The 18224-nt window shown below is 43.3% G+C and overlaps 1 protein-coding gene across 1 annotated transcript in view; it reads left to right on the top strand.

The window, feature by feature from the left end:
• smc3 (structural maintenance of chromosomes 3) overlaps window positions 1–18224 on the top strand; it is a 39093-nt gene that overhangs the window by 9243 nt on the left and 11626 nt on the right. The window contains exons 11-19 of the mRNA XM_079499343.1: window positions 309–522; window positions 1297–1400; window positions 2373–2472; window positions 3692–3852; window positions 5225–5366; window positions 5688–5835; window positions 8227–8379; window positions 15332–15483; window positions 17608–17766. Of these exons, the coding sequence (XP_079355469.1) occupies window positions 309–522; window positions 1297–1400; window positions 2373–2472; window positions 3692–3852; window positions 5225–5366; window positions 5688–5835; window positions 8227–8379; window positions 15332–15483; window positions 17608–17766 (1333 nt within the window). The remainder of the gene's footprint in view (window positions 1–308; window positions 523–1296; window positions 1401–2372; window positions 2473–3691; window positions 3853–5224; window positions 5367–5687; window positions 5836–8226; window positions 8380–15331; window positions 15484–17607; window positions 17767–18224) is intronic.

The following is an 18224-nucleotide window of genomic DNA, read 5'->3' as shown; positions in this document are numbered from 1 at the left end:
GACAAGCATGACTTGGACATTTCATGAATGTGAGTTTGTTCAATGAAGTGGTACAAATGGTTGTTAAACATTGCTCGGACCTAGCAGATTCTGTGGTCACTAAGTTGGTCTCGAGTCATTTGATTTGAACTTCAACTCCGTTTTCCTGGTACCAGCCAGGAACATTCATTCTGCATCCTTAATCGTAGTTCCTAAAGCAACTACTGACTGTCAGGGTTAAAATGTGATAAACCCATGATGATGATGATGATAATAATAATAACCTGTGGTGTTTATTTGACAAAGCCTTTTCCCTGCATCCGCACCAGACTGGCCCAGGCCACGCAGGAGAGAACAGATCTGTATGCCAAACAGGGTCGAGGCAGCCAGTTCACCTCCAAGGAGGAGAGAGACAAGTGGATCAAGAAGGAGCTGAAATCCCTGGACCAGGCCATCAATGACAAGAAGAGACAGATCGCTGCCATCCACAAAGATCTAGAAGATACTGAGACCAGCAAGGAGAAGAATGTGGAGCTGTACAATGTATGTGTTAATGCTAATAATGATAGTAGTAATAAAATAAGTATAACATTTCCATGGCGAACATCAGTATCTACATCAGTATCTACCTTTTACAATAACTAGACCGGAGCCCGGCTGTTACATTTACTAGACCGGTGCCCGGCTGTAGACCACTGAGTCGGTAATGATGGAAGTTGGAGATCCATGCCCCACCCGGCTATGCAATACCCGTGTCAGTGTACCCGTTCCACCCATCTGTCTGTGTCCCTTTTATGCCCATATATGGGGATTTCTCTATCTTTCTCTCGGAGTGCCTTATAGGGTTAGGGTTGTGGTGTCAGAACAGGCCAGCTCCATATATGGAGCCTGGGCAGGGGCCCTGTGCAGAGCCTGGGCAGGGGCCTTTTGTGGCGGTTCTGGACAACCGTGGTTCCGACAGACTCGACACCGGGCACTTATAGATAGATAATGTGTACACCTGAACAGTTGCAGCCCTGAGAGTGAGACGCATAAATGTATACAGTTATGCTAACGATATAGAGCACTTGCTCATCCCCTGGTTCACGGAAGTAATTTCTCTATGGAGAATAACATGGGGTCATCTTAAAATCGTTTCATATAAGCATTGTGGTCCAAAAATAATATAATATAATATAATTTAATATATAATACAAATAATTTGCGCCCTCTACCGATTTTGACATCAGACTTCGGTGCTCTATTGTAAAGTATAGTGTTAAAGATGTAAGATCAAAGCCTGACTTGGATTTGCCTGCCAATGCTTTGCTTCTGTAGAAACTTGATCAAGATCTCAACGAAGTCAAGACTCGCGTTGAAGAGCTCGACAAAAAATTCTATGAAGTGAAGAACAAAAAAGACGAGTTGCAAAGTGAAAGAAAGTAAGAAATACTTCTCTCCCCCATCTCTTTGAAACTCCATCTTCCTCCTAATATCTGAATCTCATGACTTACACACTTCCCTTTGATTAACACAAGTCACCACTCATTGTAGCGTCACTCAGTTCAGATGAGTCAACCCTGCACTTGGCATTAAGCTGGAAGGTTAAATTGAACACCCCCTTAGACCTAAATGCTGTTTCTGCCTGCCAACCTTTTTCCCATATTGGAGCATTGTCTCTTGAATGTCATCTTGCCTTTTCGATCCCTTTAAACAATGCACTTTATTTATCACCATAGAAGGATATCTCCGTTACATAAAAGGTTCTTTGAGGGGTGTGTGATTTTTTTTAGCGCTTCAGTATCCCAAATACATACGATGGAAGTTATTTCTGTTCTTTTATTTCCTTATACCAGGCTACTGAAGTGCAGAAATACTCCTACTCCTACGCACTACCAATTTAAGTAGATAAAATGTTAAAGCCCTCATTTCAGCTGCCCTTTTCCGTCAGTTTTAATATTGTGCTGGTGAAATGTTGAGGCTTAGTGGGCTCCGGTACTTAGTTACATGTCTGAGTGCAGCCTGATGTCCTCCGGGAATGTCATTTAGGCTTTTCTAAAGACCCAGCTCATAAATAAAGATGACCTGCAGGCTGCAGGTCTTTAGAACACCATAAGTACTTCTCAAAATGTTTACAGAAAATGTTCCCTATTTTGGAGCACTTGCATTTATTCTTGAAAAGCACTATATACGTGTTCTATTAATATGTTCTATTAATGTTCTATTAATACATGATCCTATAAACGCTACTCCAGTCAATTTATAATAAAGTAAGGAATGATGGGTTTTGTCCTATTCCTCTCAGATCACCTCAGAATTCCTAATTCCTGTTCATGTGGACATGGTTGTGTGTGTGTGTGTTGGAGCTTGGTGTGATATAAACAGTGTGTGATTGGCTCTGTCTGTCCGCCCAGCTACCTGTGGCGTGAGGAGAACGCAGAGCAGCAGGCCCTGGCAGCTAAACGGGAGGACCTGGAGAAGAAACAGCAGCTCCTTAGAGCTGCCACTGGCAAGGTCTGTGTCTTGGTGCACGATCGCATAACGTAACCACAGGAGTCCCCGTCCCACAATGCGTTCACACACAAACTCCAGTCACATCAGACGTCACTTACCGGTAAATAATCCAAGAAATGATCATGCCGCAGATGCACACACATAGACATTATCTTTGTCACATAAGACGACAGAAGCCAATGGCTTGGTGAGTATGTCATGAATACCACACTTGCTGGTAAAGGAACCAGGGTTATAGCAGTTTGACTGCAAATTATGTATTCATTATTGCAGTGCCGACAATTACGTTTGAATGCTTTTCCTCCTAGTTCCAGGATATACACATTGGTCCTTTAAACTGCCTTCCATTGTTCATACAGTGGTAGAAGATGGTAGAATCATACCATTCATCCACTCCATTGTACAGTAGTCACACAAATGTATTAATAATATATGACTCACTATCCTCTGATTCCAATTCCAAGTGCCACTCATTGCCTCCAGATACCAATCAAATACCAGTCTGTCAGATGAAAGGATTCTGTTCAAAGTACTCTGGGTCTTTTTCCACTCCTCTATTGGTCTTACATGACTCATATTCTCTCCAGTTCCTTTCTCTACTCCATTAACACCCTGAGCGGCATAAACGGAGGTCTCCGTCCTATCAAATAGTTACGCTCAGCGCTCAGGATGGAGATTAATCACAGGACGGAACATTAATGATATCATAACCGAGCGCACCGCTGCACAGGCTGGGAGCGCCTGTTGGGCAACATTCAATGTCATTTCCGGTTGGGACGTCATCCAAAGTGGTCCCCCTCCATTTTAGTGGATGAGAGGAAAAATCTTCAAACTTGAATAACTCTGGATTTAAATCAATCTGTCCAATTCTAACCAAAGATTATGTTTTTGACGACCCATCGCGGTCCCGTCGCTTGTCGCGTTGTTGTCGATCGCCTCGGGGGTGTTTTGGCTACATCTAGCTACTTCAGCTACATCCAAGATGGCGCCTTGTGCACCTTGAAATGGGGCCCTGAAGAAACAAATCGCTGGGTGTCCTGATTTAATGGTTACAAATACCCCTGGGCGTTCTAGGTGTTAATAGAAATTCTTACATTCTACATAACTGCAGTCAGAGGTTTTTTCTTTTAATTTTGAAATTATATTGAGGGAATTAAAAACATCAAAGGACATAAAGGAAGTGGAACATAGTTTGTTATCTTCCTTCCTGTCTCTTTAGGCTATTCTGAATGGTATTGACAGCATCAACAAGGTTCTGGAGCATTTCCGCCGGAAGGGCATCAACCAGCATGTCATAACTGGATACTGCGGCATTGTCATGAACAACTTTGAGTGTGAGCCTGCTTTTTACACCAGCGTGGAGGTGACTGCTGGTACTAGGTAAGGTCTTTAAAAAGCTCAATGCTCTACTGCAGAGGTTCCCAACCACTGGTACGCGGACCGGTGAAGGTACGCGGGACTTGTCCCACTGGTACGCAAGAAGGGAATCCCCAAGTTTTCCCGACCATGCGTCACCAGGATTTTCCAAACAGCGGTGAAAAGTTGTCTCAGTCGAATGAAGATGCCAAGGATTTATCAGCGGCGCGTGACTGACTGTGGTTTATAAACAGCTGTGTGTACAACATCTGTGTTACTTCCGTGTTATACATCTGTGTTACTATATAGAATTGTCTATTTGTACGTCTCTAAATGTTTTGATGAATTGAACATGGTGGACCCTCTTGTAAACAAGTGTAATGCTTAATTGGGTCGTCCACTCACAGTTAACAGTCTTTGTATTGAGTTTGTGCTTGAAATGTACTGTAATTCTGCAAACTGTTAATAAATATTTCAATCAATCAATCAATCCAAACAGTGACATCACTGTGGAATCCTTGGTATCTTTACCGTTCACGTGTTCTCAGCGAGCAGCTGCAGCAGCGTAACAACAACAACAAGATGTAGCCTATAAGTCCATAAAAAGCCAATTTTAATTACTTCCTTTGAACAAAAACGTGATGCGTGGATGGCGTGTTGAGTGTTGCATGAATATAAATGAAGCTTGATTTCATTAACCTGTTTGATTCCCATAGCTTTTTAATCTCATTCAAGATGACATCCAGTGTATTACTCGTTTTAAAATTAATCAGCATGCAAGTATGTATCTGAAAGCATAGCTTAGAAATAAGCCACATAGCAGCAAACTGGTACAGCTGGCCGACTGTCTGACTACCGTCCCATCACCTGAAGGGATGCGACGCTCTGATTTGTTCAGAAACGTACAGCTAAGCCTTCAGTTTCAGGCTCAAACTTCAAAATAAAATAACCGAAATAGCCATTGCACCAGGTCCATTTAGTCAATGATATAACATTATGATGTTGTATAATAATATAGCAGCATGTAGGCTACTTGAGGCCAGTCAACTGTCTTTCGTGTTGTGGTATGATGATGCGTGACCACGACACACCCCCCCCCCCCCCACCCCAAACCATGCCCGTCCGCACACATTTTTTGAGCGGTCAGCCGGTCCGTGGTAATGGCTTGGGAACCCCTGCTCTACTACACAAAACAGATTTTCTGTGTATTCAGTAGTGGCTACTAAGAAAAATGCTGAACGCTACGGCACTAGATGTGTATTCGGCACCGTCTTAGTTTACATTTTGAATGCAACCTTAGTCTCTACTGAGAATGTGTCTGACTTTTCCATTCATGTCCTTCTGGTCTTTCCCTTCTTTGGTGTACCCTCTTCTCTTTCCTCCATCCTCCTCCCAGGCTGTTCTACCATATTGTAGAGACGGACGAGGTGAGCACCAAGATCCTCACGGAGTTTAACAAGATGAACCTGCCTGGAGAGGTCACCTTCCTGCCCCTCAGCAAGCTGGACGTTAGGGACACATCCTACCCAGAGACCAACGTATGGGCCCATTGCTTCTCTTTTACAAAGCCATGAGCGGGAAATGGAGGGCTGTTTTTAGCAATTATTCTATGGATTACTTTCCTTATTCAATCGAGAATCGATTGAATAGTTATTTCTTCTGTTATTAACAAATCTATGCAAAGCTATTTGCTGCAAATGTACACCTGTTTTCGCCAAATGTCCTATTATGACATTACGTACAGAATAAGGGATATGACATTACGTACAGAATAAGGGATACTAAGGTTCATAAGAGATGCTGATGATCTTGCTAGCCTGGTGCCTCATGCACATACAAACCTCCCTTTGTCCTTTTAGGATGCCATTCCTATGATCAGCAAGCTGCGCTACAGTGTACCGTTTGACAAGGCCTTCAAGCATGTGTTTGGGAAGACCCTGATCTGCCGCAGCATGGAGGTTTCCACGCAGCTCGCCAGAGCCTTCACTATGGACTGTATCAGGGTATGTTGGTCCTTAGATGAGATTAGATAGACATTGTTAACCCCCGAAGGGAAATTGAGGCGTTGCAGCAGCATAATGTGATAAAACCATTTCACAATGCCACGCCAGACTTTCCGGTCCTTCATTGCCATCCCCAGTTCCTGCTTACTGATGCATGTGTCCCTACCCTAGCGATGACATCAGGGAACGACAGTTTTCTACCTTTGGTCTGCTTTGAGGCAGGAGTCCAGAGAAGAAGGGAAGATATAACCTCATTATCATCATAAAACCAAATAATATACCAGATAGAAACACAACAGACGCATATGGACATACTTTATTTGTTTATTTAGACAGGACAATGCATATTAATGGACATTACATAAATGCAATGCAATGTAACATAAATGCAATGCAATGCAATGACCAGGGCTGACACAGGACCATGCATTGAGGGACAGAGTTCTTACAGTATGCATTATACAGTACAGTCTGATGTACGTCAAATATGCAACAAATAAAGTGTTGCGCTGCACAAGCTGTGTGAGTGGCCACAGGACGTTGCGTGACAAAAATAATTGATGTACAAGCTAACAATACATTATTGGCTTTCTTTTTGTCACGTGGCAGCTTAGCTGGAGTCTGTCTTGGTGCATTGATGGCACACTGGTGTGAGAGCCCCCATTATTGCACCATATCATTGATGGCACACTGGTGTGAGAGCCCCCATTATTGCACCATATCATTGGTGGCACACTGGTGTGAGAGCCCCCATTATTGCACCATATCATTGATGGCACACTGGTGTGAGAGCCCCCATTATTGCACCATATCATTGATGGCACACTGGTGTGAGAGCCCCCATTATTGCACCATATCATTGATGGCACACTGGTGTGAGAGCCCCCATTATTGCACCATATCATTGATGGCACACTGGTGTGAGAGCCCCCATTATTGCACCATATCATTGATGGCACACTGGTGTGAGAGCCCCCATTATTGCACCATATCATTGCTATAGCCCTGGAAATGGGGTGAAATACTTTGGAAAAGTTTTGAAAATTCATTGTTAAAAATATGTGTGAACCCTTGACATTTCGGATGATCTATAGACCAATTATTTGTTTACAAACATTGGGACTGGGCGCACGGGTGACTGTTTCATGTAATCAATTCCCAACAGATCTCCAAACCTGTTGTTTTGGGGAGCGCTGGTTTCAGTCCATTCAACCTCCTCTTGTGAGTTGGCTAGTGAGATGCACCCTAGGAGACATTTATACTTCAAAGCCCAACAGTATTGCGCACAGAGAACAGCTGATATACAAGCTCACATCGCATCGCAGATGTGACTGTTGTGAGCGTAAAGGTCTGCGTGCGCGACACCATCGCGGGACGAAGCATAAATTATACTTGATGGCCCGCTGCAGGTGCGCGTGCAGCCGTGCACAAACAGGCTCTGCTGCCGTGTTCATGAGCGCACCTCCCGTTCTTATGACAGCGACTGGAGGTGTGGTTTTGAGGACAACTGTTTTGAATTGCTATTATTGTTCAAACTTCAAACACAACAGAAACCAAGGATTATATATTTCAAGGGCGAGAGATCACAATAAAAATCCTAATCATTCTTCCTCCACACTGGGAGAAAAACAGCATCTGAAAGTTTGATGGGGCATTTTTACACGTAAGTGCAGTTAGAACTTTTCCATTGCATCTTATGAGAGGTGGTGTTCTTCTGCTGCCTTTATGTGCGCGCATGCCGTTTCTTATCAGTGTGACGTCGTCTGATAAGGCGTCGATCTATACACTGACACCACGCTAGACAGGAACGCCCAAAAACGTCACATCCGGTTTTAGCCTGGGGTAAGAATTTTCTATGGCTGCCAATGCAACTTGGTCCAATCCTTAATCACATACGGACAAACATCTATGCCGATGCTATCTAACTTGCGGAGGTAGCGTGCCTTGTCCACGGGCAACAGATCTTTCAACGTATGGCATTGCAAATACGTTTGATAATCGCTACTCTGCTCAATATTGTTTTGAAAATGCCGCAAATTGCATTGCAGTGAACGAGCGCAAATCACAACTTCCCCCGGTGGTGGGCGGAGTCACAGTTTGAGGCGCTGTTTACGCGCCGTGGTGTCAGTGTATTCAAAACCCATTCAAGACGGAAACCCCTTTTGGTGTTTTACCCCTTCAGGACGCGAACCCCTTTTGGGGTTCTTGTTGCTATGTACAGTATATTAGCAACATAAAATTTTGTAATTTTTTAATTAATATTTGAACATTTTCAGAAAACTTAGTTCAGGATTTTAGAAGGTGTTTTTAGAATCGGGCTAGTCCTAAATGGGTTAATATGGCAGCACCATAGTATGTGTTTGTGTCCAACACATCCATGTTTGGCCCCATGCAGGTGACCAGGTGAGCCACCGTGGAGCTCTGACAGGAGGCTACTACGACACCAGGAAGTCCCGCCTGGAGCTCCAGAAGGACATGATGAAGGCCGAGGAGGAGCTGGGCGAGCTGGAGGCCAAGCTGAACGAGAACCTGTGCAGAAACATCGAACATATCCTTTATTTGTTTGATTAGCGCCGTCAGAGCGCCAGCCATTAAAATTTGCCACCCACGTGCATGTATTTAAAAATGTTATTCCTCAGTGGAAACTAAATCCGTTACCTTGTAAGTGATGCATACTTGAGCTACACATGGTTTACTTGTGGTTTAATATTTCGCTTGCAGGAATTTCTTGTGAAATCCTGTATGGTAGGTAAGAATGTAGGTAGCAGGGGGGGGCACAGTGGCACAGTTGGTAGCGCTGTCGCCTCACAGCTAGAAGGTCCTGGGTTCATATCCGCTGGGGACAGAATCAGAATCAACTTTATTGTCACATCACATTACAAGTAACATGGGTGAAATTCTTGTTTGATCATTGCAGTTAAAAGAAAAACAAAGTGCATAGTACATGACTAATCTACATGTTACAATATGTATGCATATACAAATAAAGAATAGTGATGTAGCCTACGTGTATATATAAAGTAGTCTCTACTAAAAGGAGACCAATTCAGTTCAGTCTGTGCAGTGTCACCAGACCTAGTTCTTGTTCAGCAGTCTAATTGTTGACAAGTAGAAACTGTTCAAGAGTCTGGAGGTGCAGCTCTTGGTGCTCATGTAACGTTTGCCTGGCCGTGGGCGCTGGGGGCGTGTTCTCTCCTCCACGTCATCAGTGCTATTTGCATGTTCTCCCCGTGTCCCCTTATGCCTAGCCTAGGATAGGCACCCTCTCAAAAGACATGCAGTAATCCTGGTCTCTATACTGCCTGATGGAGGGGAAAGGAACTGGTTGAAATAACGTGTTCCTTCCACGCGATACGTCCAACCGGGCAAACTCCCCCCTGTTAGGTGAAAAGAAGCGTCTTCTCATGTATACAAGGAAGCATGAGGTCAGTCCGTTGCTCTCCCCAGGTTGGCAGAGGGAGTGTAGCGCCCACGATTACATTAGATTTACAGTTTACAGTCCAACTTGTTAGCAATTCTTGGATGGTTGTGAGCTCATTATGGAGGAAACCATGACAAATGAGAATAGCATGAGCTGCTTTGCATGTCAGATATAGACACTACCGTATATTATAAGGTCTTTGAGGACAAAAACGCTGTTGGAATTGAAATACTCAGTTTTGATCCCACAATGCTTTGTATGAACAACCACAGCTGAACTAACTTCAGGTATAACATTAAGCACAGGAAATCTACCATCCCTATTCTGTGGCCACAATTCGGCAAAAACAAGACAATCTACAAGCTCAATGATTAGTTGTTGTCTTTAAACGCCTCTTTAGTGAAGTCTGAAGCGGTTTCAACACAGTACCAGGCATTACTCATTCTCTGGCGCTGGGCGTTTAGGCACAGTTGTTTTCTACTAAATGAGTCATGCGGCGGTCTCAAAAGCTTCACTAAATTGCTATCTGACCACCATCTTCCACCTGTTTGACGTCACATTATGATTGACGTCACATTTAAGGTATCGGAGTCGGATGCAAATGTCAGTTGAATACTTATTAGACTACCAGACAGTGGCCTTGTGGTTAGAGTGTCCGCCCTGAAACTGGGAGGGGTTCGATCCCCGGCCGGGTCATACCAAAGACTGTAAAAATGGGACCCAATGCCTCCCTGCTTGGCACTCAGCATCAATGGGTTGGATTGGGGGTCAAATCAACGAATGATTCCCGAGCGCGGCGCACGCTGCGGATCACCGTTCCAAGAGATGGGTCAAATGCGGAGAACAAATTTCACTGCGGTAACGTCTGTGACTAATCGTACGACTTTGACTTTGACTTTGACTTATTAACCTAATAGCACCAAAGAAAGGGAATAATATCAATCTGCTTAGTAATGTGACTTTCATGTGTAAAGTAGGAGATTGAACGAGTTGTATATGGATACAGTGACATTGTGAAGTTTAACAAACATATTGGTATGGGATGGTATGTTCTTAATCTCATATGCCTTTTTAACCCATTTTGGGCAGGAACCCCTGTTGGTGTTAGCATTATGTTATGCTTTAGCTATTGAAAAATAGCAGATCTACAAGCTCATAGTCTGCTATTTTTGAAAAATCGAAGAACCACTGACATAGTGGTTCTTCGAACATAGCTTTTTCAGAAAACTGTCAGGATGTAAAAGACATTTTTAGAACCTGATCTCAGGTCAAAATGGGTTAAGAGCTGAAGAAAAATGCATAGCACTGCACACCCATTTTAATTTCGCAATCTACTCCTGTATATGCAAAACTGCAGTGTATATTTATATTCTGTGTATTACATGATTGTTTCAGAGGGCTTAAACAGTGTTGCCTGGCCTATATTACACTGTGGTGACTGACACAGGCAGTCTGGCTTTTGTTAATGTGGATTAAGGATTAAATCCATTCAGGTTATGTAGCTACCTCAACCGCTGTAGGCCAACATGGGCTGAGGTGGAGTGGGTCTTTTCAGGCCAAGGATGATTAGAATGTTGGGTTGCAAAGGCCAGAGTCGTGACTCACTTATGTTAGAGTTGGAGAGACAGAGGGATCAGAGGGGATTTGCATGCATGTGTTCACTTCCGTACTGGTCTGCTTATCAGCATGTTTGTGCTGTGCACCTGTTTATATGTAGCAGCTTACTCACAAATAACCTTTTGTGTGTTGGTCAGCAGGTACGTCATGCCTGGCTGTAGTGTGCGCGTGTGTGTGGGTGGGGGACAGCTTACTCAGTGCATGACATGATGGCAGCCCTTGACTTCTGCAGAGGTGAGGCAGAGCACAGATCAATTATTTAAAAGCATGCTGCTGTTCATGATCCACCGCTGCCCTTTAGATAAGCACAGGATTAGAGTGGTGTACCTCATACTCCAATCCCATTTCCAGCTGCCATCTTAAAGCTGATTTATGCAACTGCAAGTGTGGCAGACTTTGCCAGACTATGCAACAATTTCCAAAAATACAAGGTACTGAAAATAATAGTAAGTAACAAGTAAAGTACTAAGTGCAAAAGAAATGGCATCAATTCACTGACATTGATACATACGTATACCTACAGAATTTCACCTTCCCTGGGTTACTGAGGCAGGATAGGAATCTATTATGCCATAAAAACAAAATGTAAAAAATACAGAATATAGGAATTGCAGAATATAAATGGATTCATAAATTAGCAACTGAAGATACACAATCAGAACATACTTTTATGCAACAGAAGAATGACCATGGCAGTATCTACACTACACTTTGTGTGGTGAACTGTAGCTAGACATCCAAAAGTTTGTGCAAAGATACAGATTGTCAAAAGAAATACCGGTTGTGATCGGCTAATTTCGGGTTAGTATGGTCCTTGTTCAGAGCTCTGATGGCTTGAGGCAGTCTCTGTGGTGGCTTTGTGGCAGCGTAGCCGTAGGTGTTTGCCTGACTGCAGAGGAGGTGGGGGTCCTTCATAATCCTAGCTCTGCTCGAGCACCTTGAGTCCTGCAGGGAGTGAAGTACCCATGTGCACTCGGCTGACCGCACCACACACTACAGTGTTCTCTGGTCCGGAGAGGAGCTCATACCAGACAGTGATATCCCCGTCGGAATGCTCTGTGTAGTAGCAACAAAGGATTTCAGGATGTTCTTGTTCTTTTCCTCAGCCCTGAGCTGTCTGAGGTGATGGTGGTCTCGGGTTCCACCGGGCCTTCCTCACCAAAGTGTCCGTGTGTATCAAGTTTTTAGTTATATTCCCCTTTGGCCTTTTATTTTCAATTTCAGTTTTGGACTTGCAGTATATCATGACCAGGTAGCTGTATACTATCATGCCCAGGGACTGGCAGGGAGCTATTTAACCAAAGGCTACAATCTCCCTTTAAGAAAATCATATTGTAACTAACTTTGTATCTCCATATTTCATCTTATGTGGTGCTTTTATACTTAGTTATATGACAGTGTCGCGCAAAAGTAGCTCACGTGTTGAATCACGACACATTGTGAGCTTGTAAGATTTCCGAGGATCAATAAACCTGTCTGTTAGATTAGCCTAATGCTGTGTGTGCATCTCACTGTAATCCTCTGTTCTGAAGTCAATCATGATGAGAGAGGCTGCCCTGGGATCCACAATCACATTACTGATGCCTTTTGGTGGCCACACACCATAGGAGAAATCCAATCAGACTCCTTGTGTCTTTGTAAAGGAGTGGGATTGAGATGTTACAGATATTTATGCCCCCCACATAGGCCTGTCACAATTATTAGATAATCACCTGATCGCAATTATTTGAGTTATTGCATTAATTTTTCACTAATCGTTTCCATCATCTGTATAAAAAAAAAATCATATTTCTAGCATTGTCCACACTCTTAACCCTTAGAAGATGAAAGACGCCAATTGGCGTCTTCATCAGAATTCCGTAAATGATCAATGACGCCAATTGGCGTCTTCACAGTTTTTGATGAATCTAAACATATTAATATGCTCCGAAGCGCTGTTTAAATTCCTGAGCTTATATTCCAACTACATTACCCAGAAAACCCGTGTCACGTGACACACGTGTACGTGTTGCCATTGGAAGCTGGTCCCACCCCCTGTAAACAGTGGGGGCAGAGGGAGTCTTCATAGTTATCATTGTTTTGCCTGTTTGCCGTCTCGCCCGAGCGATTTTCTAGCAGAAAAAGTTGAAAGCAGTACTATTTATTTGAGCGAGTTTTGTGGTAGTAGTATTGATCCATACGCGTCCCAGTCGCCTTCTCCAGGCGGAGTAGCCCTGGTCCAGTGCTTACAGCGAGACTCGCTGCTCCCTCCCTCCTTTTTTCATTGTCTCCCCATCGTCGTCCGATGAGCTATACCGGGAAACCATTGAAGAAGACGATCAACCCGGAATGTTTTGAGGTAATCTTATTGTAGAAAATGCCCTTCTATAGTGATCAGAAATCATAAGATGATCGCTACAAATAGATGCTTGGATAATTACTACTACTAGTCAGATCATGACGCCAGAATGACTCACCACGATGGCCCCCAGCCATTAGCCAGCACCGAAGGTGCTGGCTAATGGTGTTGGTCGGTGCATTGGTGCTGGCTAAGGGCTGGAGGGGGGGTTGGTGTCGATCGATCGGTTGGTTGGTGCAGTACAAATGTATCGTAGCAGGCATGCACGCATGGCAGTACAAGTATTTTATATTGTAGCGTGCCTTATAGGCGATCTGATCTTTAGAGTAATGTTCGCTCCTTTTATTTACTGTCTACAAAGACGGAGAACAAACATGCATCGTTTACTGAAGCAACGCGTGGTTGCTTCGATCCTAGCCCCATATGTGCCCTCTCCCTACGCTCATTCTGTAGCTCATCTCGGAGCTACAGAATGAGCGTAGGGAGAGGGCACATATGGGGCTACTTCGATCCTTGCTACAAGGATCGGAGGGGGGACGGGGAGTGAAGCTAACAGTAGCGTATTATATAAGATCTGTATGACGTTTCATTGACGTCTGAGCTTGCATGATAATTGCATTCATTGTATATTGTATACAGTCATGACTGTACATTGTTTAGTGTGTCTCCGTGTGATGATGATGATGACGATGATGTCAGATAGCCTACGTCCCCCCCCCCCCAACTGGCTATTGGCCGGGCTGACTACAGCTAAATGTTTATTTTTATATATTTAGAACTGGCATCAGATGAGGAGGAGGAGGAGGAGGATGATGAAGACGAAGAGTCAAGACTGCGATGGAGTTCTCCGACACTGAACCGGATGCATTCATTCATTTCAGTTGTTGTTTTTTTTAAATTTAGCCTACACACACACACACCGTCAAGAACAACTGGAATGCAGTGGTTTGGGGACACTGGGGAGTTTGGGGACAACTGTTTTGTATGTAGGCCTATTTATTTTCTGTAATATTTATTATAATTGTATTATGTTAGTCATAAAAAATAAAAGACAAGCTTTTACAATGAGTTAGACCTGTCATGGCTATTTTGTTCACTAGTCTGAGGTTTATGGTTTGACTAAGCGAGTTTCAACTGTGATTTACTCTGTAACGGTAGATGGTAAGAACCCAATTTTTTTGTTATAATACAGTATACATTCAAGTCTATATTTTGATACATATCATGGGCACAAAGTCATATCAAAACAATGTCCTTGGATGAGTTTTTTATCAAAACTGTTTCTTCACAACAGGTTTTTGAGATGCATGCATGAATAGACACGGTACTGGTAAGACTATGTAAACATGGTATATATCAAAATGTGCGTTAGAATGTCTAATTTTACCCCAAAAAAGAATTGAGTTTATATGATGTTCCATTTCAGAGCTAGGGGGACTTTTAGCTGGATAGGTCAGATTGATCATGACTGACCATGCTATTTATAGATGGCAAAATATCTACAGTGGTACATGTGAGAAACTTTTTATTTTATTTTAATTGAACTAGACAACTCACCCTTTAAAATGAGATATTGCATGGCTATGTACGCCCAGCAGAAAAAAAGTTATTTAGAAAATAAAACTTCAACCGGTCATAACTTTTTTTGTTGTCCAAGAAACACTACCCAGTGTAAATGCAGGCTCTTTTAAATGGCTTCCAACACCACAACTAAACATTTTATCAACTCAGTTCATTTTTTTCCTGGAAGCAGACAAGCCAAGCTTTCTCTGAAGGTCTTTCGTTGTCACACATTCACAGCAGAGAATTTTCAATAAATCATTCAAAAACGCCATTCTGCCATAGAGAAGTCTAAAAACTATATAGAAATCCATGAATATCTCAAAGAGTTAAACACTTTGAACCTGGAGCACATATTTTGTGCATTTAGGGCAAACCATAATTTTCTTTTCATACATTACATTTTCTAAAATAATATCTACAATGTTCAATTAAATCAGCAGCTAAAATTTCATGATCATCTTGTGCTCTACCACACACACACACACACACACACACACACACACACACACACACACACACACACACCTTGCCCTATTGTGCTTCCTTAACATCGGGCTGCACGCATCAACAATGAGATTGACCAGCTGATGAACCAGATGCAGCAGATCGAGACGCAGCAGAGGAAGTTCAAAGCTTCCAGAGACAGCATCCTGTCAGAGATGAAGATGCTCAAGGAGAAGAGGCAGCAGTCTGAGAAGACATACATGCCAAAGGTAACTGCTTGCCGACACAGACACGTCTTTTCTGGTGCCAATCAATCAGACGGGTTAACCCTCTCTGAGCACAAGCTACCAAACGACACACACAGGCTGAGCAATGTGGACAAAAACAAATGTCACAATATTTATCTAGCTCCAAAACTAGTCCAAAACTGTCAACTTTGAGTGATTTAAGCCAGGATTTGAAAAATATTGTCCTCACTACCATCATTTAATGTATTGTCAATTTGTCTGTAAAAACCACACATTGACAGAGCCTCACTGCTGACATTTATTAACACTGTCACTTAGAGTAGACTGGGATTAATTACCGTAATCTCCGGACTATAAAGCGCACCTGAATATAAACCGCACCAGCTAAATTTAGGGAAAAAACAAATGTGTACATATACAAGCCGCACTGGACTATAAGCCGCAGGGGGATGTGGACCGTAGAGTAGAGTCCTGCACGGGTCCAATTTTCGATACCCGCACCCGTCCCGCCCGTCAATCATCAGTTCCGCAACCCACCCGTTACCCGTGATTTATATAAAACTCGAAACGAGATCCACCCCGCCCGTCAAAAAAATGACCCGTTACCCGTTCGTATCACAGGCACCGATAGCTATCATTGACTGTATTTCATCCAACACCGCATGTAGTGGTGGTGGGCGGCGGCAGTGTGTTGCACACGGAACGGAAGACATGTAGTTGACTGAGGCTACTGCTGCTTATTATCACAACATAAAGTTATATCATGATTTTGACCTAAATGGCATATTGGCATAATATATCAACAAGGAGAGGATGATAAAAAAATTAGCCTGATGAGTCTTGATCCAAGTCATCACTCATCAATCTTTTTAACTTTATTTACACTCATTACGCATTAGGCCGACATTACCTGGGTTAGCTTTACATCTTGTGTTGAATTTTGGCATTATAATCCCTTGGTGTTTCATCAGCGCAAACGAAAATATAGGCTACAGGCCTAGTGATAAAAAAATAAACTCCACACGTGAAATGCTACGATAAGGAAGCAAGGATTCGGACGTGATGTCACTGCTATGCAACAAGGAAGTAGCACAGGGAACCCCAGCAGCAGAAACAGAACGCCATTATGAAGGAATCGGCAGTGATGTGACATCACTGACGATTCCTTGGGCATGTGACGGATTTAACTTGTCTCCGCTGTTGAGGAAAACCCCCAGCTCAGCTGCTGTTTATAACATCGCGCAGTGCGGGTCCACTGATTAAAAAAGGTCACCCACCCGCGTTGCGTTCCGCCCGTACCCGTTAACTTATAAAAGTATATTTTACGCCCGTTCCCACCCGTCAAACTCGGGTACCCATGGGGTATCCGCGGGTATCCGACCCGTTGCAGGACTCTGCCGTAGAGATAGATTTAGAAGGTCCCCTAGTGGCCGTTAGCCGTAAAAATCCATAGATTAGCCGCACCATTGTATAGGCCGCAGGGTTCAAAGCATGGGAAAAAAGTAGCGGTTTATAGTCCGGAAATTACGGTAATCGTAATCCCCATTTGACCGCCGTTGTTTTTCCACTAACCTTTGAAGAACCACCCGGCCGCGGTCGTCGTTCCATTTCATGAAAATCTGTAGTGTGATCGTTTGTAATTGAGTCCAAAAATATTAGACGGTCCCGATCAACAACAACAGCGGGGGAACTGGGAGACACGGGGGCGCCATCACGCAGCATAGACTTTGCATTGCAGAAGCCCTGAGAAGCCAGTGTCACTGATTATTTTCCGGTCACGTGATCCAAACGTGTGACACATCCTGCGGTGTCCGAGGGAAACCATGTAACTCTTAAAAGTTATCAAAAACAGCGAATTAAACAAAATATAACATCAATGATGCAGCAAAATGGTTACTCTTAACCAGACGTATGCTTGTTATACTGAAGTGGAACAGCTGTTTTTGTTTCATTCTGTGTGTGATTATAGAGAAACATTTTGAAGAATGGCCAACAAATTATCACCCTTTATACTTAGAGAAAATAGCTGATATTTTAAGTATATAAGTTCACAACAACTTTTCGGCCAATGTTCGCACCCAGAATAGGGGCACTAGGGTTCACAAGTTTTTAATAATGTCTTACCTGATGTCTCTGTCCTCCTAGCAACGTAGTCTTCAGAGCCTAGAGGCCAGCCTGCATGCTATGGAGTCCACCCGGGAGTCATTGAAGGCTGAGCTGGGGACAGACCTGCTGTCTCAGCTCAGCCTGGAGGACCAGAGGCGCGTTGATGACCTCAATGATGAAATTCGTCAGCTCCAGCAGGTATGACCAGGGCACCTGTCCTGCACACATTGTGAAAAGTTCAGTGTAAATGGGACATGTAAGGTTGAGCTATAAGGTTGAGAATATTTGTTTTCTCATGCTGTCAAACCGTGCTATTATTATTGGGTATGTGCAGTAGCATTACCAGGTAATATAAAAAATAAATAAATAAATAATAATAAAAAACGTGGAAAGAAAGGATTGCAGGGGCCTGGAGGGAACTAATGCAAATGTCACAGGCTGGATATATTAACACTGTCCAGGTGTTGTTTAAAGGACAGTGTTCTGTCGAGCTTCACTCCAAGGTATGTCTGGGAGGACTGGGACTGTAGCCGGGCATCGTCAACCATGATGTTAATTTCACGGGTTGCTTCCCTGTTGTAGAGGTGGAACATTGTTGCTACAGTCTTTTCGATGCTGAACTTGAGGCGCCTTCTTCTACTGCTTCCCAGGATGGT

This window comes from Electrona antarctica (assembly GCF_951216825.1).
Source record: "Electrona antarctica genome assembly, chromosome: 4".
Classification (NCBI taxonomy): domain Eukaryota; kingdom Metazoa; phylum Chordata; class Actinopteri; order Myctophiformes; family Myctophidae; genus Electrona; species Electrona antarctica.
Note: the sequence above shows the minus strand (reverse complement) of the source record. Positions and strands in the feature narration are given on the sequence as shown.